Genomic DNA, 26554 nt, shown 5'->3' with positions numbered 1-26554 from the left:
AAATCCACTGACCATCCCATTACTTAAACCGGACTATGTCTGGCAGTTAAAAGAGCTGATGTGCTGGATATTTAAGGGAAAGTAGGGCAATCATTATCATTCTGGAAACGTCATATACACTTCCCTGAACTAATCTGATTATAGTCTTGCGACTGATTGCAGATATTATATAATAAAGAAATAGTAGATTGTGTCACAAGGGAGCAAAATGACATATTTACGGCGAGGGCGGACAATTGAATCCTAAGCGTAGTGAGGGATTCAAGTGTTAACGCCCAAGGTGAAAATAATGTTGTTACCATGTGACACATATTGCTTTTCACATCACCTATGAGGAAATTACATACCTACATATATTAGGTTTCAAAACATTATTAGTTTAAGCTAAGATCGATACGGACAAAGTGCCAAAAATATGTATACACGAACTTAGTATAGGTACATACTTCTGGCACTTTGTCCGTATCGATATTTTCAGACGTGACTGTACTGACAAATTCAAAATACCTACAGCTCATAATTATGTACCTAATATCTTTTCAAAGACAGCAGCAAACACCTAAAATGATACAATGAAAATCAAGTACATTATTTTTGTAGATTTTTCTGGTAACAAATTAGCTCTTACCCCTTTGAACCAAATCTTCGGAAGAACACTATGAAGACTGATATAACTTATATTTATTATTATAAAGTTATTGATTTAAACTAAGTATTTACAAATTTATACACAATATAGAACCGCATAATTATGCTTTGGGAAATATTTGTACAAAACTTTTTAAATTGCATAGACAAGTATTATTATTAATTATTATTATTAAAGCCTTTATTATACGAACTGTTGACATTTTATGTAACAATTATTAATATTTATTGTATGTTTCTTCCATATGCATATTCGTAAGGTCTTTTTGACCTAGGCCTCTTCCGAATCGCCTTTTTCTATTATATTTAAGTATTTGTCCAACATTTTTTTCCATTTTTATCTGTCTGTTGCCATTTCTTTCCAGTTGTTCCTATTGTTTCTATTAGGTCTTTTTCCCATCTTGTTCTTGGTTTGCCTTTTTTTCTCTTACCAATCTTTGGATTCCAATTTGTTGCTGTTTTTGTCCATCTGTTATTTTTCATCCTCGCTGTGCCCTGCCCAATTGTATTTTTGTTTCAGTATATGTATCGCCGCATCTATAAATTTTGTTCTTCTTCTAATCTCTGTGTTTCTAACTCTGTTTGATAACTTTATGTTAAGGACACTTCTCTCCATTGACCGTTGACATACTTGAATTCGTTTGATGATATCTCCTGTGAGTGACCATGTTTGACTGCCATACGTGAGACAGGGTAGAATGCATGAGTCAAAGGCTAGTTTTTTTAGTTTCATTGGTATTTTCTTCTTGAATATATCTTTCATAGACCAGTACTTCTTCCATGTCTGTCCAATTCTTCTTGTTATTTCCTTGTATGTGCAGTCTGTGAATGATACCTGTTTTCCAAGATATATATTCTCGTCAACGTGTTCCAATGATGTACTCTCTATTAGTATAGTAACTTTTTTTGAGTTGGTCATAACTTTCGTTTTTTCCTCATTCATTTCTAAACCTACTTCTTGGCTTTGTGAATTTAGTTGCCTCAGAAGTATACTGAGCTCCGTTGCACTGTGGGCTAATATTACCAGGTCATCAGCAAATCGGAGATTTGATAAATATTTGTTGTTTATCTTGATGCCTTTTCGTCTTTCTTCCCAGTTTAGTTTTATGAATATTTCTTCTAAGACCGCTATGAACAGTTTTGGTGACATTGGGTCTCCCTGTCTTACCCCTCTGTTGATCTGGGTCTGTCTTCCTATTTTATCTGTTTTTACTCTGGCTGTACTTTTTTCATAGATCTTTTTTATGACCTGTATGTAGACTTCTGGAATGTCTTGATTTTCTAGTGCCTGCCATATGGATGTATGAGTAATCGAGTCGAAAGCTTTTTAAAGTCGACAAATCCTACATAAAGCGGTATCTGGAACTCTGTGTGTTTCTCAATTATTTGACAGGGTCTGAAGGTGGTCTGTTGTGGAAAAACCCTTCATAAATCCGTCTTGTTCTGTTGGCTGTTCATTATCTAGAATAGGCGTAAGGCGCTGTAGTATTGTCATTGAAAAAATCTTGTAAATATTAGACATTAGGCTAATTGGTCGGTAGTTTGATATGTCCTGTGGGTCTCCTTTCTTGTATAGTAGGGATATATGTGCCTCTGTCCATTGAGTAGGTATTTGATCGTTTTCTCCTAAGATTTTGTTAAATATTTTTGTTAGTGGAACTGCTATTACTGGTTTCATCATTTGTGATGTTATCTGGCCGTTACTTTCATTTTTGATGTTATCTGGCCCTGGGCTTTTATCTTTTTTAAGTTTATGTATTGATTTTTGTATTTCTTCTACTGTAAGTGGATCTACATTTTGATTTCTCTTTTCCTTATGTTTTGTTGTTGTCTGGTTTATCTGTTTTAAAGCGTATAACTCTTCATAAAAATTTGTGGCAATTTCGTTGATATCCTTCCTGCTGGTTTTTTCTTCTCCTTTTCTATTTTTCAGTTTTGGCATGATTGGTTTTCCTGTGTTTAGAATTTTTTGTGCCTTTTTTATTGTTCCTGATTTTTCTAGATTCTCTCTGATGACATTTAATTTGTAGGTTTTGATATCCTCTTTTCTTTTATTTTTGGTAATCTTGTAAAGGCTAGATAGTTCTTCTCTTTGTGATTTAGTCTTGAATTGTGTATTTCTTAAAATTTGGCGTTTTTCTATTAGTATTAGTGTTTCTTTTGACAAAATATTTCTATCGAGTCGTCCCGTATTGGGTTTCCTTTTAGTACAAGTTTTCTTTTAGTACATCCTCAAATTTGTTGTAGAGTTCTTGCACGTTGTAGGGGCTAATGTCTGTAAATAAGGTTTCAATTTTTTTGTGTATTTTTTCATGGAGTTCTTCCAGATTTTCAGGTGGTGTTGTCATTAGAGTTCTATTGAAGTTTTTCCTAGATTTACGAGGTTTATCTATGCATAGAGTGGCTCTTAGCATTCTGTGGTCGCTGTTATGTTGTAGGTTGGATATGACTTCACACTTTTTGAAGTTATGTTGGAAATTTGTTGATATGTAGTCAATCTCATTTCTTGTGTCGCCTCCAGGTGATATCCATGTCCAGCGTCTACCCTCTTTCTTTTTGTATAAAGTGTTAAGGACTTTCAGTTGGTTTTCCATTGCATAGTGAACGAGTTTCTCTCCCCTTGGGCTTCGAGTGCCATACCCAAATTTTCCTAAAGCTGCACTTTCCTCTGGCTCTGTCTGCCCTATCTGGGCATTGAAATCCCCTTGTAAAATTATGTTTCTGTGGCTGTTGCTCATAGCTTCTTCTATATTTTCATAAAAGGTATTTATTTCACTTTTACTTGATTTTTCCATCGGAGCGTACACTTGTATTATAGAGAAATTGAATTTGTTAATGTTCAGGTCGAGTGAGCATACTCTTTCTGAGGTATATCGAAAGTTTTCTACATAGCGGTTTATGTGCTTTTGACCATGAAGCCTACTCCTCTTATTCCTTTATTTTCTCCGTAGCTGTATAGTATATAGTCTTCTCTTTCGAGTATGTTGTATCCCATTCTTCTTATTTCAGCTAGGCCTATTATGTCCCATTTTATGTGTTTTAGGGCAGATTCTAATTCTATCAGCTGTTCTTCTTTAGACAGTGATCTGGTGTTGTAAGTGTTGATATATATGTTTTTAATATTGTTTGTTCTTTCCTGCGATTTCGGAAGGTTGTGGTCGGTAACCCCCACGGTGACCAGCCGGCTTGGGGGCTGTTTTTGTGGTTGTTTTTTATGTTTGTGTTGTGGGTGTCCGGCCGGTACCAGGTATGTCTTCGGGTCGGTCTGAGTGGGCGTCGGAAAATGAGCTTGATCTTTGCCGCAAGTACTGAAAAGTATCCCATCTCCTTATTTTCGAGTTGCCTAATTTGTTTTTATTATTACTAGATGTCGGGCTCGGGGATTCAGATCTCTTCCTCTTCTCGTTTTCATTGTCTTTCTTATTGATGTTTCTTTTTTCTTTCTTTTTGAGTTGAGCTTCTTTAGACAAGTCTTGTGTAATGTATGTATTAGATTTCATCTTTTTCTTGTTTTTTAATATTTGCACTTTCCGCTGAAGAGTTGTTGTGACCAGTAAAATAGGTCTGACTTTTCCATCTTGCACTTCTCGTTTTCCTAGTCTCTGCATTCTATTAATTTCATCTTCTTTCAGATTCACGTCAATTTATTTCATGGTGGAAATAACAAGCGTTTTCAATTCTTCTTGGGACTCGTCCTTCTGTTCTGGGAGCCCGTGTATTAACAAATTATTTCTCTTTCCGTTTGTTTCTAGATTTAGACAAGTATAAGGAGACCTAAATGTCAAAATAAAAATTAATTTATAAACTAATGTTTTTTTACGTTTCTTTGTAAATATTACGCTAATTAATTAATTTACTTAATTTAAATATGCTATTAATTAATTTAAAATACGTTATATTGTCTTCGGTTACCGCGATAGTTACTCATGAAATAAAACTATGAAAACGGATTATATCGCGTATATTGAATTTGTATGTATGTCACCCGTTGACCACGAACGCTGTAAAGAGTTCGAAACGTCGGGATGTATTATAAATTCAATATACGCGATATAATCCGTTTTCATAGTTTTCTTTTAAAATACGTTAATTACATTTATTGTTTACAATTACAACAAAATATTATTTAAGTTAGGAAAATTGTATGCACGTAATCGATTATATAAAGAAATTGTAATCGATTATATGCATACTAATTTCATATGTCTTTGTGTCAATATTTCATACTGGCAACAAAATGTCCTTGAACATAAAAGTGCCACTTTGATCCCTCTTAGCAGGGAAGAAAAATCCAGTTTCCGAATAGGTGATGTAAAAAAAAATTGTTCGACAATTATCGTACGTATCATCACGTAGAGGAGATACTTAGGTATCGCCAAAGGCGAATCACAGATGAATTTCGAGAAGTTAGGTAGCTACACTACACACAAATGCTTGCCTACCCTCGGTAAACGTCGGTAAGCGAGAGGCATGCATGCAAGTATGCAAACATTTACCTTTTCGTGAGGCTGTATGTTAAATTGCAGTTTATGCAACACGTAATGGCCTTCCGGCGCATACTTCAGGCTCAACTGGTCGAAGTGAATGGCGCCGTCGGATGGCCAGTCGGGGGGTGGTTTATCTTTCTCGTCCTGTGAGTAGAAAGGGTGTCAGTGTTTGGTGAATACCTATGCGAAGAAATCCCCGCACGCACTGGGCTATCTTGGGGTACATTTCAATTCTATATTTCTTTCATCTTAATAGGTAATGTTTGTTTGTGTTTTGTGATTTTATGAAACCACGATGCAAGACTATTTTTCGGATTGTAGGCATTTAACTGAACATTTTCGGAAAAATATTCTATTTAGTGTTGGCGATACCTGTCGACGCGCCTGTCAAATTGGTACTACGGCATCGAACGCGGGCGCAACAGCAGCGTTTCACTTCATCAACCTGTCAGTGGCGCCATCTGTGACCGGCTGACGTAATTCAAGGACCATTCTAGGCAGTCTGCTACCTGGACGGGGCTTCGAATAAAAACCGTAAAACACGTGGCTACGCGTACGCGCTCATTTCTGTTCCTGACGCCATCGAGTAAAGTAACTATATACGGTTATGTTCGGTATCGTTCTGATTTGATTTCTTATCCCTGATTGTTGTACAATTGTTTTGCATTGCATATTAGAATAAATAAGTACCTTAAAATCTATCTCGTCTCTCGTCGTCGTCGTATCTTAATATCTATCTCGTAAATAATATAGAATAATAAATTAATTATGTAAATTCTCACCTAATGATTTAGTGTACCTATTTCAATAAATAAAAGTGTTTATATTCTGTGTTCTCATGTTTTATTTTATTCTAGTTAACAGTTAAAGAGCTCACATCAGAAGTTCTGGCAGAATGAGGAAACATAAGCGATCTCGTTCGCCTTCGCCCACATCGTCCTCATACTCCTCAGCGTCAACGAGGACGCCGTCTCCGCCTCCTCGCAGAAAGAAGAAGAAGGTACCGAAATCAGACGATGGCGAGTTTGTGAGTACATCTAGTGCGATTTCACTTAACAGTATGATACCTGAATTTGACCCTATTAAGGACAATGTCGACGCGTGGCTAAATATAATCGAATCGTATACTCGTACGTTTGCATGGAGCGATAGAATGACGCGTTATCAGGCTCTTAATAAACTAATAGGTTCGGCTAAAATTTGGTACGACTCCTTGTTGCGAACTAGTGTGAGTGGACAAATTGGAATTGGCATACGTGGCGTAGTAAAATCTCGACAACATTTCAGATTAAACAAAACATGTTTGAATGTTTAAAAGAAATAATTGAGCGTAAACCTAACGAAGAACAATCTCTATATGAATTTTTCTTAGAGCAGAAATGCAAGATTGATAGGCTTGCATTGAATTTTACGGAACACGATATTATATCAATTATTTTAGGTAATATGCGTGATAGTACGTTAAGTAGTTCAATAGAGGCCGGTAATTTCAATACTTGTGACAGTCTAGCTAGTTTTTTGCACAGTCGTAAATATAAAAGCAAATCAGTCTCAAAGCAAACGATACCCGGACATAGTAAACAAATTGATACGCGAAATAAATCGGTTTCATCGCATTTAAGTGTAGGACAAACGACTTCGTCTTCTGTGGACCAAACTTCCGATTCTGTGAAGACCGGACAGCCACAAAATCGCATTAAATGTTTTTGTTGTGGTGGAGCGCATAAAAGAAATCAGTGCGAGATTAAATGTGAATTTTGTGGTAAAAAGGGTCACACCGAGTCGGTATGCTATAGCAAAAAGAATCAGAAGGTTGCAAAGCAGGAGAAGTTTATTGGAAATACCGAATCAAAAACTAGGTTTTTCTAAAAAGTGACGATTAATAACGAATTCGAGCATGAAGCTTTTATTGACCCCGGCAGTAGTTGTAGCCTTATTAGTCAAACGTTAGTTAATAAATATGCGTTAACAACTACCGCATTGGATCCACCAATAACATTGCATGGATTTTCAAAAGATATTAATAAGACAGTGTTCAAGTCCTTGAAAGTCTCTTTGAAATTAGATAGTCTTGATCTGGAGAATATAAATACCTATATGTATGTTATGGACGAGTTATCTGATTGTGATATATTAATAGGTCGTAATGTTACTGAACGTCCAGACATTATGTATTCACGTGTGGGAGATGTATTGACATACAGTTATCAAAAATCTTTTGATAATTTTTGCAATATTCATTCATATTCATATTCATATATTTATTGATAAAGTAAATTACACGTCCAGAGTACATAAAATAAAATTACAAAAGTAAACATCGTTTAAACTTAAAAACAAATCATAGCAATGTGATAAGTGAGACCCAAATTGATTCTGATTCACACCGTAATGAGTTAGTGCAATTATTTCATAAGTATGGTGAGTGTGTCGCGAGTAGCGTCAAAGATTTAGGAGTAGTTGATAATCACGAGATGATTATCGAATTGAACGACACAAAACCTATTCAATTTAGGCCATATAGGAGTTCACATGGTAATAGAAAAATTATTCGCGAAATGGTTGACGAATTATTAGAAAGTGGCATAATTCGGGAAAGTAATTCCGCCTATGCTAGCCCCCCGTAGCCCGTGTTGGACAAGAAAAATGGCGAAAAAAGATTGTGTGTTGACTACAGGGCCCTGAATAAAATAACAGTCAAAAATAAATACCCTATGCCACGAATAGAGGACCTTATAGACCGATTACAAGGTTGTAAATATTTTACTAGCCTAGATCTCAAAAGTGGTTACTACCAAATCAAAATGAGTGCAATTCGATTAAAAAAAGCGCTTTTATAACTGAAGACGGTCATTACGAATTCCTTAAGCTCCCGTTCGGCCTTTGCAATGGACCGTCATGCTTTCAACAAATGATGAACAAAGTATTGGGAAATTTGCGTTTCGGTAAAATAATAATTTATTTGGATGTCTTGCTAATAAGTGAAACCCCAGGAGAATTTGGCATTGCTAGAATCTGTTCTGAAAATATTTAAGGAGCATAATTTAAAATTAAATTTAAAAAAATGTCATTTCCTAAAAACTGAAATCGAGTTTCTAGGGTATAAAGTACAACATAATACTAAACAGCCTAGTGAAAAGAAAGCTGCGGCTGTTAAAGACTTCCCTGAACCAAAAACTGTTCACCAATTACGTCAATATCTAGGGCTTATAAGTTACTTTCGTAAATTTATTAAAAATTGTGCCCTTTTATCGAGCCCTCTTACAAAATTATTGAAAAAATATAGTACTTGGTCCTGGGGAGGTAGTCAACAACAAGCTTTCGAAACTTTAAAGAATGCACTGTTGTCTGATAATATACTGACTATTTATGATCCAAATAAAGCATGTGTACTTTACACGGACGCTAGCAGAGCCGGAATTGCAGGAATTTAAATGCAAGTTACGGACGAAGGAGAAAAACCGGTACACTATTATAGTCGTCAAACGTCTAACGATGAAAAAAAGTATCATTCGTTCGAATTAGAGTTATTGGCTATCATTGCGTCGTTACAAAAATTCCGACTTTATTTATTAGGCTCCCCGTTCAAAATTATTATGTCGTTACCGAAGCCGATTGGTTGTTAACTGTACAATTGCAAGATCCCGAAATCGTTAAGATACGAGTAAAGGAAATTCTTGAATCAGGAGAGGCTGATATAAATAAAAATATTTTTAATAATTACGAGCTTCTAGGTGGTAAAGTGTACAAACGGACTGGTCAAGGTCGTCGCTAGGTCGTCCCTAAGCAGTGTATTTGGCAAATTATCAAATGTAACCACGACGACCTTGGTCATTTCGCCGTAGATAAAACGGTAGAACGAATTAAGGATAAATATTGGTTCCATAAAATTCGACGCATAGTAAAGAAGTATATTAGTAATTGCCTAAATTGCATATACAATAAGAATAAACGGGTTCAAAAGAAGGTCACTTGCATCTCTTGCCAAAGTTCGCTAGACCATATCACACATTGCACTTGGATCATGTAGGCCCTTTCGTTAAAACTACACAAAATAACAAATATTTATTAATAATGGTAGAATCGTTTACTAAATTTGTTTTTATATTTGCTGTGCCTAACACTGATAGTGCTAATGTTATTAATGAATTAGATAAATTAATTATGTAAATTCTCACCTAATGATTTAGTGTACCTATTTCAATAAATAAAAGTGTTTATATTCTGTGTTCTCATGTTTTATTTTATTCTAGTTAACAGTTGAAGAGCTCACATTAGGGTATTAAAATCGCGTTTTTAATCTTAACTTGATACTCTTAATTGGAAAATGGATATGATAATGGGAAATAATAGTAGATTGAAATGACAACTTTCAAGTATGAAAACCATGGTCGCACACAGGGGTATTTGACCCAAAAATCCGGACATACACATTTTATTATGACAAAATAAATATATATAGTCAGGTAAAAATAATGACAAAAAATTGATTATAATTAATAATATTACTGTATATATTCAAATAAACAAAAATGTTAAAAAATGAGTATGTTTAAAAAATATTTATTTATTTTTGTTAATATGGTCTTAATGATGTAACTAGATCCACCATCCACCTTTCCTGAAATGTAATTGCATTACATGCATAATTCGGTAAATATTACACTAAGGGGTACATTTATATATTACTATATCCTTTTTAGGGTTCCGTACCCAAAGGGTAAAAACGGGACCCTATTACTAAGACTCCGCTGTCCGTCTGTCCGTCTGTCACCAGCCTGTATCTCATGAACCGTGATAGCTAGACAGTTGAAATTTTCACAGATGATGTATTTCTGTTGCCGCTATATTATTTGCTGTAGTATTTGTTGTTATAGCGGCAACAGAAATACATCATCTGTGAAAATTTCAACTGTCTAGCTATCACGGTTCATGAGATACAGCCTGGTGACAGACAGACGGACAGACGGACGGACGGACAGACGGACAGAAGGACAGACGGACAGCGGAGTCTTAGTAATAGGGTCCCGTTTTTACCCTTTGGGTACGGAACCCTAAAAATCACCATAACGTAAATTAAGGCCTATAACCGCTTATCGGCGTCCAATACCCCTGTGTGCGTCGCCGAACTCACACATTCATAGTTACACCCTTACAACACGGCATACACGGCATGCATTAGTAGCAACTTTCCATACCAATAGGGTGTTACCGGTTGACATTTCTAGAATGAATATCAACTGTAGGTAACATAAACCACGGTCTTTTTATTATTATGAACTGATCAGCGATAATATAATATATAATGTATAATATCTAAAATAAGTATAATGTTAATGTCAAAGTTATGAGCAGGCATCGTAAACTGCGAGCGAAATCCATTGAAGTGCTAGGGTTGTAACAACCCTGCCTGGTTATGAGACATAATATTATCCTCTTTAATTATCTTGCAAAAGCTCTCCTAACGCCGTTGTAATTCAGCTACTCAACACGGACTGGCGCTGTAATTAATTATTGAAAATAGTAGATTGTTAACCAAGGGATGAAATGATGCCTTTCACCCGAGTTAAACACTCTACTTTTCATTTCGAATACGAGGAAAGTAAAATGCATGTGTTTTCTTTAAAACATGACTAAGTATAAATTTTTTCCCCTCACTAGCTCGGAAAGTTGTCGTTTATCCTTCAATACAAGCGGGGAAAAACGCGTTTTATCCACTAGTGGGGAAAGTAATTTGACCTTGGATGGAGCGTGTTTAAGTAGCTTGCCAGATAACAAAACGTAAAACGCTCATGATAATGGTTCGTTCGATATTAATTATCATTAAATAAATGGTTTGAGAATCTAATAAAAAATACCAAATTTAGCTTTATTTAATGATTTTAAGTCATAAACCTTAAAATTCCATAAGAAATGTTTGTTTTTTTATAATGATGTTAAATATAATTCTGAACGCACAAGTTGAGTCGATGCAATTTCAAAACGCATCGTTGACATTTCATACATCAGAAATGTCAACATTGTCAACAATTTTTTTACTTAAAACCTTTTCTCACCGACTCGCGTAAAAATACACAACTTCCAGAGTTTTCTGTTATAATATCGTAAAGAAATGAGTGATTCCAGTGATGATGATCTAACGCCTGTGGATGTTGCACTTTCCTCGCTATAGTGAGATGAAAAGTTTTGTGTTACACACGGGCGCAAATGTATTTTACTTCTCGTGTGTTGAAAAACTCGCTACGCTCAGGATTCTATTTCAGAACCACTCGCTTTGCTTGTGGTTCACCTATAGAATCCTTTCGCTTGCTCGTGTTTCAATTCTACACTCGCGGGTAAAATACAACTTAGCACCCTTGTATAACAAATAACTATTATAGTATTTCTTAAGGGTACTTTCAGTTAACAATGTATGCAAAAGTATCGTTATTTATGGAATGGACAGTCAAATATCAGTACGGCTACCATCAGTTCGGCACTGACATATACTCTAGCGTTTACGTAATTTACTTTCTATGCATCTCGCTCGTACTGACATATTAGTGCGAGCGAGATGTATAGAAAGTAAATTACGTAAACGTTAGAGTATATGTCAGTTTTGACACTGTCAGTGAGTCATGGTACTGGTATAGAATGGAAATTGTATAACAAATCCATTTAAACTCAAATTTTATTTGCTTATCCTAAAAAATAGAAAAAAATCGTAATCGATAGTATGCGCGATATGTGGCATTTTTTAGGGTTCCGTAGCCAAATGGCAAAAATCGGAACCCTTATAGATTCGTCATGTCTGTCTGTCTGTCCGTCCGTCCGTATGTCATAGCCACTTTTCTCTGAAACTATAAGAACTATACTGTTGAAACTTGGTAAGTAGATGTATTCTGTGAACCGCATTAAGATTTTCACACAAAAATAGAAAAAAAAACAATAAATTTTGGGGGTTCCCCATACTTGGAGTTGAAACTCAATTTTTTTTTCATCAAACCCATACGTGTGGAGTATCTATGGATAGGTCTTCAAAAATGATATTGAGGTTTCTAATGTCATTTTTTTCTAAACTGAATAGTTTGCGCGAGAGACACTTCCAAAGTGGTAAAATGTGTCCCCTCCCCCCCCTGTAACTTCTAAAATAACGTCATCCCGCCTGGAGGGCGTGGGGTGGGACATGTGGTTTTTGTACATGACCTTTCAGACCAATTTTAAAGACGTGTCACGTTAAAACTTCTTGTTACATCTGTAGGTACTTATGCCTACGGCCGTCGAGGTAAGTTCTTGAGTAAGACCAGTGTACTAGCTCGACGCTGATCTTTTGATCTTCGTCTCTGCGGATTGACCAACTGCAAGATGTTGCTTAGGGATATCGACTTACGGCTCTCAAAGCAGGTTCTTGTGTGAGGTTAGTGTACTCCAGCACTCTCTCCACGCTGGTCATCTGGTTCTCCATCTCGGCGGACTGGCGCATGCCCCACTGGAAGATGCCGGTCAGAGATATCGACTGCGTGATCGCCAGCCCCACGGTACTTGCATCTATGTCTAAATAAACCAACGCAAATATTACAATATACTAGACAAGGCAACAGTGCCCGCGACTTCGTACGCGTGGATTTATATGTTGGTGGTTATATATATATATACCTAATATATATTCTACATGAGCAATACGCAGTAAAAGATAGCATTAAGGACAACCGTCCTTACTGCTATCTTTATTAAACAAATTATTAACCAATCATTTGTCTAATATAATTATTAATTATACAACGCATTAGATTTCTCTGTCACAAACTACGAAGTTTCTAGCCCCTAACTGAAAATAATTGTACTCGGTACAATCCCTCTTCTGAATTTCTAAAAACGCTGATATCACTTTTCTTGTATTCTAATATTATCTTTTTACAACATTTCAAGTTCACTAAAATGTTTAAAAAAATTCGTTCACGAAAACTTTCTACCCTTTTTCACCAACTTATGGAATGAATTTTCGAGAACGGTGAAATCAGTTTTCGTCTATTTTAATATAATGCCATTTTACCAAGTTTCAAGTTCCCAGCTGAGCTATGTATGCTATATAAACAAGTCAACAAAAAAATTAAAAAGGAGTATGAGCAACACAGATCACGAATAATAGAAAAACACCTAAAAAGCTCAGAAAGTATAAAAAGAGCCAATAAAGAGCTCAATTGTGGCAAGAAATGGATTTCACAATTAAATAATAATGTATACAGAGACCAAACATCTTAGAAGTAGCTACCTCTTTCTATGAAAACCTTTACAAGTCCTCTAAAAACAGATCATCATATAAAAGTGAAGCAAACTTTACAAACAGAGACGAAAATCCAGAGCTTTTTGATGAAAACGAGATAAGTACTCACTGTTAAAGAAAATGAAAACTGGTAAAAGTCCAGGATGCGATGAAATAACTAATGATATGTTGATTGCGTCCAAGGATATACTATTGAAGAAAAAGTCCCTAAACAATGGGTAGAGTCTGAAATCGTAATCCTCTATAAGAAAGGTTACCCAAAGGACATCGCAAACTATCGTCCAATCAGCCTCATGTCAAGCTTTTACAAGCTGTTTGCAATAGGATTGCAGAACAGAATGTCTCCAAAAATCGAAAACTTTCTTACAGTGGAACAAGCGGGATTTCGGAGAGGAGAGGGTTCGGTACTGTTGATCATTTGCAAACGGTCACTGTGGGACGAAATAATTTTATTGAAATAGGTTTAGCCCAGCATTGTTATGGTAACTTAATGAATTTTAGACGATTAGGAATGAAAAAAAAAATGTATGGAGCAGGAACAAGAAATCATTATTACTCAAGAACCGCAAAACGAACCGTAATATCCTCTCAGATGGTAATACTATGCCAATGCTATTTACTCTAAGGTTAGCTGGGAGGGATCCCTTAAATAAATAAATCCGTTTATTTAAAAGACAACATAGTCCCTACACATCACAATAAAAAAAAACAATTAAAATTAAATAAATTAAATTAAAACATAACAGCAATTTATAAAGAATATTTGGACGTTGATGACATTTATAAAATCATTAAAATAAAAACTTAATGTTGTTAAAAAATAAAATTCATTGTAAAATCATTGTACAATAAAGTGATTTACTACTACTACTATGAATTATTATTTTTAAATCATTAATTGTTTCTATGGAAAAAAACACAAAAACCAAATTCAACATTTTAAGGATTTTTTGAAATATCTCAAGAACCGCAACAAATACGGTAATATCCTCGCAGATGGTTATGCTACGAATTATTTGTGATATTTTGGCATACTACTGATACTACATATATATATCCGTGACGGGTGCGTTTTTAAAAAAAAATCATTAATTGTTTGAAAAACAAGAAAAAAAAATATTTATTTCAGTAATAAAATGTTACATTACAAGGTAGTAAGTTGGGACTTCCTTTTAAGTTAGGTATATTATACGTGTATCAGGAAGCCCCGCTCCTCCGTAGCATCAAGTAGTTTTTAGTTTAACAAAAGCAGAAAGAAAACTTAAGCTAATACAATTTTATCTACATTAAATGTGTGTGTGTGTGTGTGTGTGTGTGTGTGTGTGTGTGTGTGTGTGTGTGTGTGTGTGTGTGTGTGTGTGTGTGTGTGTGTGTGTGTGTGTGTGTGTGTGTGTGTGTGTGTGTGTGTGTGTGTGTGTGTGTGTGTGTGTGTGTGTGTGTGTGTGTATGTGTGTGTGTGTGTGTAGGTGTATGAGATCGTGTGAGTGCAGGTGGTGAGGTGATGTACTAATCGGCACTTCTTATATATAGGTACTGTAAAGCATAGAACTATGTATCATGTATCGTACTTTTCTTACACAATAGGTATTTTTCCCCTCACTAGCTCGGAAAGCCGTCTATTATCCTTTAAAACAAGCGGGGAAAAACGCATTTTATCCACTAGTGGGGAAAGTAATTTGACCTTGGATGGAGCGTGTTTAAGTAGCTTGACAGATAACAAAACGTAAAACGCTCATGATAATTGATTAGTGATTCAAGTGATGAAGATGATCTAACGCCTGTGGATGTTGCACTTTCCTCGCTATAGTGAGGGGAAAAGTTTTGTGTTACACACGGGTGCAAATGTATTTTACTTCTCGTGTGTTGAAACGCTACGCTCAGGATTCTATTTTAGAACCACTCGCTTCGCTCGTGGTTCAACTATAGAATCCTTTCGCTTGCTCATGTTTCAATTCCACACTCGCGGGTAAAATACAACTTTGCACCCTTGTATAACAAATAACTATTTCCCCTCACTAGCTCGGAAAGTTGTCGTTTATCCTTCAATACAAGCGGGGAAAAACGCGTTTTATCCACTAGTGGGGAAAGTAATTTGACCTTGGATTGAGCGTGTTTAAGTAGCTTGACAGATAACAAAACGTAAAACGCTCATGATAATGGTTCGTTCGATATTAATTATCATTAAATAAATGGTTTGAGAATCTAATAAAAAATACCAAATTTAGCTTTATTTAATGATTTTAAGTCATAAGCCTTAAAATTCCATAAGAAACGTTCGTTTCTTTATAATGATGTTAAATATAATTCTGAACGCACAAGTTGAGTCGATGCAATTTCAAAACGCATCGTTGACATTTCACACATCAGAAATGTCAACATTGTAAACAATTTTTTTACTTAAAACCTTTTCTCGCCGACTCGCGTAAAAATACACAACTTCCAGTTTTATGTTATAATATCGTAAAGAAATGAGTGATTCCAGTGATGAGGATGATCTAACGCCTGTGGATGTTGCACTTTCCTCGCTATAGTGAGGTGAAAAGTTTTGTGTTACACACGGGCGCAAATGTATTTTACTTCTCGTGTGTTGAAACACTCGCTACGCTCAGGATTCTATTTTAGAACCACTCGCTTCGCTCGTGGTTCACCTATAGAATCCTTTCGCTTCCTCGTGTTTCAATTCTACACTCGCGGGTAAAATACAACTTTGCACCCTTGTATAACAAATAACTATTTCACTTCTCATGCTCGTAAAGTTCTCCTTTGTGCTAGATGTAGGCTGCACAAAATGCTACTTTTATGCTCTGGTCTGGTGCACGAAGTATTTTTTTTTAAAGACTAAGACAATCAAATTACTGCCACAGTACACAATAAAACATAATCGGATAATATTGTTATTCCACTTAATTTGCCCCGATTTTTTAATGATCCGTGTTTTATATATTACTAAATCATTAAAATCTTACAATACAGCATAGTTATTATAGAAATAAACTACAAAATGTAGTTATAGGCCAGGAAATAAATGCCCAAAAAAAGGTATAGAGGGAAATGCGAGGAACACAATTTTTAACTGTGTATCTTTGTTTGGACTAGTTAGGAGATAAACGTATCAAAAGTCCCCGGCCATAACCCTGGTGCTGGGTGGGAGAGGGGGGTTTGAAGGTTCCATTTTTCGGTTTTTCGATTATATCTCGGGAACTATATGTCTGAGCGACTTGGCCACTTATACAAAATGGAAAGAGATTTAATTTGTTACAAGTTTTATTCAGTCAAGTTTTTCGATATCTTGTATAGTACGTCTCGGTGGTTCAGTGCAATAGTGTGCGTCTAACGGCTATAAAAATAACAGTACAGAACCGTACCCTTCTTTTATTCTCGGTGTACATGCCAACTAACCCAGCGGACAATCTGGCCGAGTTCACTGACTGCCTTAGTGAAATATGTGCAATTATAGATACAACGGAGGTGGAGTCTGTGTACATTTTAGGAGACCTGAACGCGCACCCAGGCGAACTTTCACTTTTGTTAGCGAATCGCATCAAAATTGTAAGCGCTGGCTAGACCATTGTGTGGTAACTGAGTCAGCTTGGCAGAGTATTGTTGACATCAGCGTATTGCATGACGTATTGTGGTCGGATCACTTTCCCCTAGTAATCAAGTGTAATCTCGAGCTTCTTAAAACAAAAGTGGAAATAGCCGGTAATGCTACGAACAAAATACGCTGGGGAGAAAGGGATGCCGACCAAGTAGCATACTATAAGACCTTATGTGACAAGCAGCTGAGCAACATGCAGTGTCCGTTGGCACTGTTAAATTGTACAGACTCTCGCTGCTGTGAGGTGAGCCACCGGCACTGCATAGATATATTATATAAAGACATTATTAAATCATTAAGTAATGCATCGGCGGCTGGCTTTGCCGATAGTAGTAGGAGAAAGTTCTATGTAACTGGTTGGAATAAGCATGTAAGAGATGCACATAGGGAGGCGAGGCTTGGGTTTCTCGAGTGGATGCGGTTTGGTAAACCTTCCAATGGACCAATATACACGTATATGTGTGAGACCCGGAAGGTGTTTAAAGCGAAGCTCAAATGGTGCCAAAACAACCATCAGCAAATTAAAATGGATATACTTGCTTCGCACCATTCGAGTAAAAACTTTAAACAATTTTGGAAGGAGACAAATCGTATGAACCCCAGGCCGAGTGTTCCTGTGAGCGTCGAAGGTCGGTGCTCACCCATTGACATTGCCAACCTATTTAAGGATTATTTTAAAGTGACATCGCCATTAGGTATGTCTGTAAATCAGCCCAAGGCTGAGCCCCTCATGTCGACTGTGCGTTTCACGGAGTGTGATGTACAGGTGGCGATTAAAAGTATGAAGAGGGGTAAGTCGCCGGGTCATGATGGGCTCAGCATTGAGCACTTGCAAAATGCTGGCATACACCTGCCACGAGTACTCACAATACTATTTAACTTATGTATCAGTCATTCTTATTTACCATCAGACATGATGAGGACAATTGTGGTACCAGTCATTAAAAACAAGACAGGTGATGTGTCGGATGTCAAAAACTATAGACCAATATCATTGGCGACCGTTGTGGCAAAAGTGCTGGACAGTTTGCTTGACAGACATTTAGCTAAACATATTAAATTGAATGACACACAGTTCGGTTTTAGACCAGGACTTTCCACTGAGTCGGCTATTATGTGTCTGAAAAGCACTGTCCAGTACTATACTTGCAGGGATACACCAGTGAACGCCTGCTTCTTAGATTTATCGAAGGCCTTCGATCTGGTCTCGTATGATAGATATACTTTGGCAAAAGTTGTCAAACGAGACCAGTGTGCCCGAGGAGTTGGTCGAGATCCTGAAATTTTGGTACGGAAACCAAGTTAACTCTGTTAGGTGGGCCGGCGTTCACTCGGATGAATATCGACCGGAGTGTGGAGTTAGGCAGGGCGGTCTGTCCTCTCCTAGGTTGTTTAATCTCTATGTGAACCAGCTTATGGATGAGCTCAACAATGCATATGTCGGATGCTCCGTAGATGGCAAATCCATAAATAACATCAGTTATGCTGATGACATGGTGTTGCTGAGCCCATCCATGAGTGCACTTCAAGAGTTGCTAGACATATTTGAGAGGTACTCGGTAAAACATGGGCTAAGGTACAATGGGAAAAAGAGCGAGGTACTTGTTTTCAAAGCAGGAAGAAAATCTTACAAAACAATAGCCCCTGTGACCTTGGGAGGGGAACTTTTCAAGGTCACTAAAACGTTCAAATACCTTGGTCACTGGGTTACCGAGGACCTCAAGGATGACCTCGACATAGAGAAGGAGCGTAGAGCGTAGGCCGTGCCCGGAAATATGCTGGCGCGCAGGTTTGCTAGGTGTAATAAAGACGTGAAAAAGACACTGTTTAAGGCATTCTGCCAATCTTTTTATACCTGCAGCCTGTGGGCCGGCTATACGCAGCGAGCGTACAATGCTCTACGAATACAGTACAATAACGTTTTCAGGATGCTGATGGGACTGCCGCGTCACTGTAGTGCGTCCGGAATGTTCGCGGAGGCGCACACGGACGACTTTTTTGCGATTATACGCAACAGATCGGCGTCACTTATGCGGAGACTGTGTGGCAGTAACAATAGTATCCTGAAAACGTTGGCAGGTAAGATAGATGCACCATTACTCAAACACTGGAACAGTACACGTGGCCGCAACAGATGTTGAGAAATGGTGCATCTAGATTGCCTAGATTTTATTCTAGCTGTTATTGTATTTTATTTTATAATTTATGTGTGTGTTTTGTGAATTGTAATTGCATGTCACTAACCTTATTTCATTCTAAGTTTTGTTGTATTTACTAACACTATATGGATCAAAATGATTCGAATTAAAGAAATAATTGAAATTGAAATAGTTTTTGAGATATCCGCTCTTCAAGGTTTATTTAGGGCTCTCATTTGTATCTTGATTATCTACATCGGTAAAGCTGCTAGGCCGGGTTTGGGATCGTTTTCGTATAAATCGGGGGTGTTGAATTCATTTATGGTATCATATGGTATCAAGTAGTATCAACATTGACACCATTCCTAAGTAAAAACAAAATTAAAAAAAAATGATTTTTTATAAAACTCCTCTTTACGCTTAAACCGCCGAACCGATTTCGTTGAAATTTGGTACAGAGATGGTTTGAGTCCCGGGACAGTACATAGGATAGTTTTTATAACCAAAATCATCTTTTAAGAGTGTGAAAAGTGGGGTGGAAATTTGTATGGGGTATCAATAACTGCTGAACCTATTTAAATAATATTTGGGATGGTCTACATGTTTGATTTAGTTGATAATGATACCAAACATGACTTCAAACCTAAATTTAAACAGTATTAACCTCAGGAATTCAACTTCGGCGAAGAAGCTGAATTCACCTCACACCAAATTTCACACCTTCAAAGTATGATTTTTTGAGATAAAAACTATATTGTATCCTGACTCGGGACATAAAACACCTATTTACCAAATTTCAACTAAATCGGTTCAGCGGTTTAAGCGTGAAGAGAAGTTAAAAAAAAGTTATTTGTTTAAAGTTTATATGTTTTTACTTCGGAAAGGTGTATTGTTGATACCATAAATGAAGTGAAGTGAAGTGTAGCTTTACTGATGTAGATAATCAAGATACAAATGAGAGCCCTAAATAAACCTTCAAGAGCGGATATCTCAAAAACTATACAAGATATCGAAAAACTTGACTGAATAAAACTTGTAACAAATTAAATCTCTTTTCATTTTGTATGAGTGGCCAAGTCGCTCAGACGCATGGTTCCCGAGATGTTATCGAAAAACCGAAAAATGGAACCTTCAAACCCCCCTCACCCCCAGCACCAGGGTTACGGCCGGGGACTTTTGATATGTTCATCTCCTAACTAGTCCAAACAAAGCTACGAAGTAAAAAATTGTGTTCCTTGCATTTCCCTCTATACCTTCTTATTGCTAGGCCTATTATAATTTGGCAGTATGAATAAAGACTTAAAGCCGTGAACGCGAGTGTGGACAGTTTGCTAATCAGCGAAATCGACACCACACTCGCGTTCGCGGCTTTGCGCCGCGATTCCCGCACGAGTGTGCAGTGGGATAAGGTAAATATGAGGTGTTAAAAAAAAAAAAAAATTGTATTTTATTTGTTTGCCATTGTTTTATTTTACTCACAATCGAAGTGAAAAGCAGTGTGTATAACTCAGGCACAAACGCCTGTTTTTATCCTCGGCTATATAAATAAATTGCCTCGTATGAAAGTAGATCGCTTTGTGCCCTTGTTGTACAATCTACTATTTATTTTATTTTATTTATTACTTATACTAAGTAGCTAGAAAATATTTCTAGCTACTTAGGCATTTCTTAGTCGCGGCTTAAGAATACTGCGTGTTTGTGAGTCGGTCTTCTGTCAAAGATCGACACGATCACATCTTTCTACTACAGCTTCATAAGTCATATAGCATTGCAGCCACTGAAGAATTAGCCAGCCGCTTACCGGTTTTCATTATACAACCGAAGGTGACGCAAACGATGAAGAGCAGACAAATGATGTCGAGGAAGTATCCGAAGGCGCGGCTGCAGGTGATGAAGAGGTACCACGCGGCGCCGTGCAGGTCCTGGTGGCGGTCGAACTCGGCGGCCAGCAGCGCCTCGGCGCCGAACGCGCGCACCGTGCTCAGCCCCTGCACCGTCGCCGTCAGGTGCCCGAACACCGGGCTGCGCGCTGCGCAACATACACACCGAATTGTGTTTGAAGAATTGGTTGAAACATTGGAGTTTGTGTTGCATATAAGTCAATTGCAATGGGTAGCAAGCTTCCACTGCAGCAAAATGCTTCAACCAGCATATATATAACTGTAGATTTTCGGAAGAGCTATGCTTTAATTTTTTTGCTACATACTTAATTACTTACACTACACCACACCTCAACGGCATAGGTTTTAGTCAAAATTAAAAATGTGACCACGGCAGTAAAAGGAATGAGATTGGCCTTTATTGCTTACTGAGTTCTTTCTGAACAAGTTTAGTACTAGCTACTCGTATCTTTATAATGACTAATAGGGGCAAAAAGTCTTTAGAAGAAATACATACTAATCCCTTCAAGGCGCTTTACTGCACCGCTCGTTCGGATATAAATAACTCTTAATATGTAAAATATGATGATTGCCGCTGTTATTGGTATCAGTAAAGTGATGTCCATCACGAGGATGACTACGATGACACCGACGAGATTTAGGATTATCTGTAACAAACTCGCTATAGGTATATGGTCCGAGAGCTGGTAGAAATTAGTAGAAAAGGAGTAGGTCCTTGAGGCAAGCTGAAAGTTTGCCTGATGCTTCTCCTATCTTACCCTACCTCAGCACTACAAGTCTGGCTGCAGGGTAGCGGGTCTAAATCAATCTATAAATTTTTAGAAATTTTTTTGGTGCCCAAAAAATGTTCTTGAGGCAATCTGTAATTTCTACAAGTAAAAATTTAATATCTAAATAGTCATAAAAAATTATGCCAGACGATTTGGCCGGGTCTTTAACCTTGTCAGACGTGTGCAAAATATTTTTTCAAAAAATTAAAAAAAGGTTCTTGAGGCAATCTGTAATTTTTACAGGTTAAAAGTATCTAAATAGTCATAAAAAAAAGTCTGACGATTTGGTCGCGGCCTTCTACCTGCCAGACGATCTAGAAAGTTACAATGGATAGGTCTGCCAAATCTAAGTGGACTTGCATGAACTGTAATAAGAAAAAAGACCAAGTACACAAAACTCTAGTTCAACAGAAAAGACTCTAGTGCTTCAACTTCTACGCCAAATGTCAATGCAAAGAATGCAAACGAGAGGTGTAGGTTAGAGACCGTAAAGAACGTAGAAATAGCTACGCCGGTCAAGACATAAGTATCAGAACCGGTAGGTGGCAGCGAAGTACAAAATTCTCCACAAACGGATACAAACGAAGACAGCGCAGTACAAAATTCTCCACAAACAAACACAAACGAAGAAAGCGAAGTACAAAATTCTCCAGAAATAAACACAAACGAGGAAAGCGAAGTACGAAATTCTCCACAAACGAATACCAATGAAGACGGCGAAGTACAAAATTCTCCACAAACAAATATTAATGAGGACAGCGAAGTACAAAATTCTCCACAAACGAATACGAATGAAGAGAGCGAAATACAAAATTCTCCACAATCGAAAATTCAGCTCATGTCTGTAAATATCACCATAAAGCGGAAATACAACCTACCGGTGCAGAATTCTTTTGACTCTTTATCCCAAGAGGAATCCTCAGATCATTCAGTTTTGGAAAATACCCTAAACACAAGTTGTCCTTGCCTTGCCGAGGCTGAAAAGTGTGAGGATGAGCATTCTCAGGGTGAATTGAATTTGTCAGGGAACACTAGTATACACTGTTTGCCTAACATACACTCACAAGTACAAAATTTTATACTAGAAGACTTAAAAAACCAGATAAAGAATCTTAAGGGACAATTGCTGGAAGCAGATTCTGAAATCCAAAAGTTGCTAGGTGAAAAATACAAATTAGAAGATGACCTGATTGAGACACGTAAGAAGTGTGACTTATACCGGAGCCTGCTAAAGGGAACAGCACCAGTATCACCAACGGGGACACCCAAAGCACAAGCAAAAAGCAGAAAACAAGTGCCTGTAATAAATAAGCCACTCGTTTCGGGCTGCCCAGACCCAGCCTTAATCTTAAATGACCCTTCGGATGAATCTCACGATACGAGTGAAGTAACACATCAGTCAAGGCCTACTAGCGTAGATAGGAAAGAAGAACAAAAAGATCACCCGCCGAGCAAGACACCGGAACAGGAACGGAAGGAAAGTCTAAGCGAAACAGGGTACCAGTGTTCCCCATCGGGTACACACCACTGTCACTCAACCCGTCCCGGCCTCCAAAAACAAGTACCCTAAAAATCAATTGTGTATTGTAAGTAATCAAGGAACCGGTGGCATTTTGAATGCCATAGAATACAACTTAGGTAGAGATACTTCATACTGTCACTATGTTGCGCCGAACTGTGGCATTATAGATCTGCTTACAAACTTAGAGAACAAATTGAAGAGTTTTACCATGAAAGACTTTTGTATAATCTTTATTGGTGACAAGGACATAAATGAGTCTCAAAATAGTATCAATTTGGTAAATTGTATTCGAGAATCGCTAAGAAAAATCACACATACAAATAAAATTATCTGTCTTCCAACATATACTTGCGGGGCACTTATATATAACTATAAGGTGGAGATGTTTGGTAGTTTACTTGCGATGGATATGCAAACTAACAACTATGCCTTCTTGTTTGACACGAATCGGGACCTAACTTTGGATATGTTTTCGGAATATTCGGGTAGGTTAACCAAATTTGGAATGAGAGCCGTATTTACTAGTCTTAAACAATTCATGGAGGAGGTCCACGCCTACTCGAGTAATGACGAGGATATACCCATAGAAAACCAGCTTTTTCGAGGCATCGATAATTACTCCTTTCGAAGTAACCAAAAATAGAGTTAGCTTGACCGATGAACACAAAGGCAAAGTATTAATTAATGTGTATCATCAGAATTTGTGTGGCATTAGCAATAAAAAACTCGACTTGGAAGTATATTTGGATAGCTTACCTGTAGTTCAGCATTTTGTTTGTGTTACTGAACATTTCTTAAACAAGGTTACTGCGCCTCTTCTAAACTTGCCTGATTACTATCTAGCTACTTATAACGTAAGAACCAATAAAAAAAAGGAGGTAGTCTAATTCTATCTTGTAACGATAAAAAAACGGAACAGTTGTCAATATGTAATAAGTTGTATTCGCAGGAGGCATTCGAGGTATGTGGCACTCGCAACTGTGAAACTAATATTTGTGTAATATGTTGCTATCGTAGTCCTAGTGAGTCCAACTTTGAAACTTTTATGGAAAAACTAGAACTAATGCTGAACCACTTTTTCAACAAGAAGTGTCTGATCTGTGGTGATTTTAATATAAATTTGCATGTAAATGACAGTCGAAGTACAGCCTTAATAACATTATTAAAATGCTATAACTTTAGACCTTTAGTAACAGCTTCCACCTTCTTGCGAAATAATTCAGAATCATGCATCGATAATGTGCTTACGATTTTGCCAGAGTCCTCGGTATTAAGTATAGACGTAGACCACAACGGTCTAGCTGATGGACACGCTGGTCTTCTCTGTAGAATCGAAACAAATTCTATGTGCTCTGCGAAATTCCAGACACAACTATTAATTCGAAGAGAACGAAGGTGTTTCAACGCCATTAATAACAATAAATTTAGACTTGAGCTGCTGAATCAAAATTGGAACAATTTAGGCATTAACAATTTTATTAAGAAATTTATGACCTGTTTTAAGAGTAGCTTTAAGAAAACACAAAAAGTCTCAAAGGTAAACAAGAAATGTAAGTGGATATCGAAGGGCTTAAAAACTTCCAGCAAAATGAAACGGTTTCTTACTTTCATTGATAAGGAACATCTCGACAGTTCAATTGCTACATATCGCGCAGAGTACTTAAAACTGTCCAGGCAGGTAGTCCGAAATGCCAAAAAAATGCGGTTCAGACGCAAATCAATGACGCAAAAAATTCAGGCAAAGCTATTTGGAAAATAGTGAACCAGCATAGAAACAAAACTCCCTCCATTTCAACCAAGAACTTGTTGTTAAAAACAGACAAAGTTGTAAGTGATCCACAAGAGCAATGCAATATTTTTTGTAAAATATTTGATCACACTAGTAGAGGAGTAGCGGACCAACAAACAGCGCTCAAGTTTCTCCATCAACATGTGCCTAGGGACATGACCAATAGCTTAGTTACTCCTTATGAGATATCTCGTCTAGTTAAGATGATGGAGTCTAAGTCATCTGTAGGTTATGACGGCATACCGATCAAGATTATTAAGGAAAATATAGATTTATTAGCAGAGCCACTTGCCAACTTTTACAATCTATGTTTTGAATTGTGTACATTTCCTGATCAGCTAAAAATAGCTAGAGTCCTGCCGATCCATAAAAAAGGACCAGCCAATATTCCTAATAATTACAGACCCATTTCATTGTTACCAATATTGTCCAAAATCTTCGAAAAACTATTAAAAGACAGATTCCTAAATCATATCAATAGATACCAAATACTAAACACAAGGCAGTTTGGGTACCGTAAGGGAGTTGGGACAAGTGAAGCTATTGATGAGCTAATTAAAGATACGGTACTTAAACTTAACACTGGCAAGAAGGTAGCAGGTGTATATTTAGACTTAAGCGCAGCTTTCGACACTGTGGATCATTCAATCTTGTTGAGTAAATTAGAACACTATGGTGTGAGAGGAATTCTGTATGGTTCTCAGTAAATAATCTTACCTTGAATAGTAGTAAAACTAAATCGATTTTATTTAATACTAGTCCTAGATGCACCAATTCCCTATTTCTTAATATAAAAGGAGAAATTGTTGAGCAAGTTGAAGTAGTGAAATTCCTGGGCGTTTTGATTGACTCTGATCTAAATTGGAAGCCGCAATTACAGGAGTTAGATAATTCAATGAGTTCAGGTTGTTTTGCTTTGAGAAGTTTACGGGAAGAAATAAAAATTGAACAGCTTAAGGCGGTCTACTACGCCCTCATAGAATCTAAATTACGATATAGTATTAAATTGTGGGGTAACAGCTTCCTATATAATGCTAAAAGTGCTTTCTTGATGCAGAAAAGGGCTATCCGAATTATAGTTAGAATACCACAGTGGGAATCGTGCAGGGAGCATTTTAAAAAACTTAAAATTTTGACTGTGCCTTGCCTGTATATTTTAGTTCTCCTATCAGGTCTAGTAAAAAATTTGGAGGAAACTGAAAGCGATTACGACAGAGCTTTTAGACTTGCAACGAGAAGAAAAGACCTTAAAAATAGTTTAGTGCCTAAGGTCAAAATTGTACAACATTCAGCAAGCTACCAGGCAGTTCATCTTTTTAATAAACTACCGATAGAGTATAAACAGATCTCTGACTGTAATAAAAGGACCCACTGACTATCAGTTCGCCGGACGATATCGGCCTGTCAGTTAGAACAAAAATTTGACAGTTCCGAACAA

General features: G+C 37.1%; 1 protein-coding gene across 2 annotated transcripts in view; it reads right to left on the bottom strand.

Annotated features, from left to right (window-relative positions):
• Positions 1-26554, bottom strand: part of LOC134754829 (ATP-binding cassette sub-family C member 4-like) — a 61626-nt gene that overhangs the window by 15753 nt on the left and 19319 nt on the right. For both annotated transcript variants that reach the window (XM_063691257.1, XM_063691258.1), the window contains 4 exons: positions 21532-21682; positions 20936-21163; positions 12505-12668; positions 5145-5279 (listed from right to left, as the gene is read on the bottom strand). In XM_063691257.1, coding sequence (XP_063547327.1) covers positions 5145-5279; positions 12505-12668; positions 20936-21163; positions 21532-21682 — 678 coding nt within the window. The remainder of the gene's footprint in view (positions 1-5144; positions 5280-12504; positions 12669-20935; positions 21164-21531; positions 21683-26554) is intronic.

Source organism: Cydia strobilella, chromosome Z, assembly GCF_947568885.1.
Source record: "Cydia strobilella chromosome Z, ilCydStro3.1, whole genome shotgun sequence".
In the NCBI taxonomy this organism is placed as follows: Eukaryota; Metazoa; Arthropoda; class Insecta; order Lepidoptera; family Tortricidae; genus Cydia; species Cydia strobilella.
The sequence above is the reverse complement of the archived record's forward strand: the minus strand, read 5'-3'. Positions and strand labels throughout refer to the sequence as shown.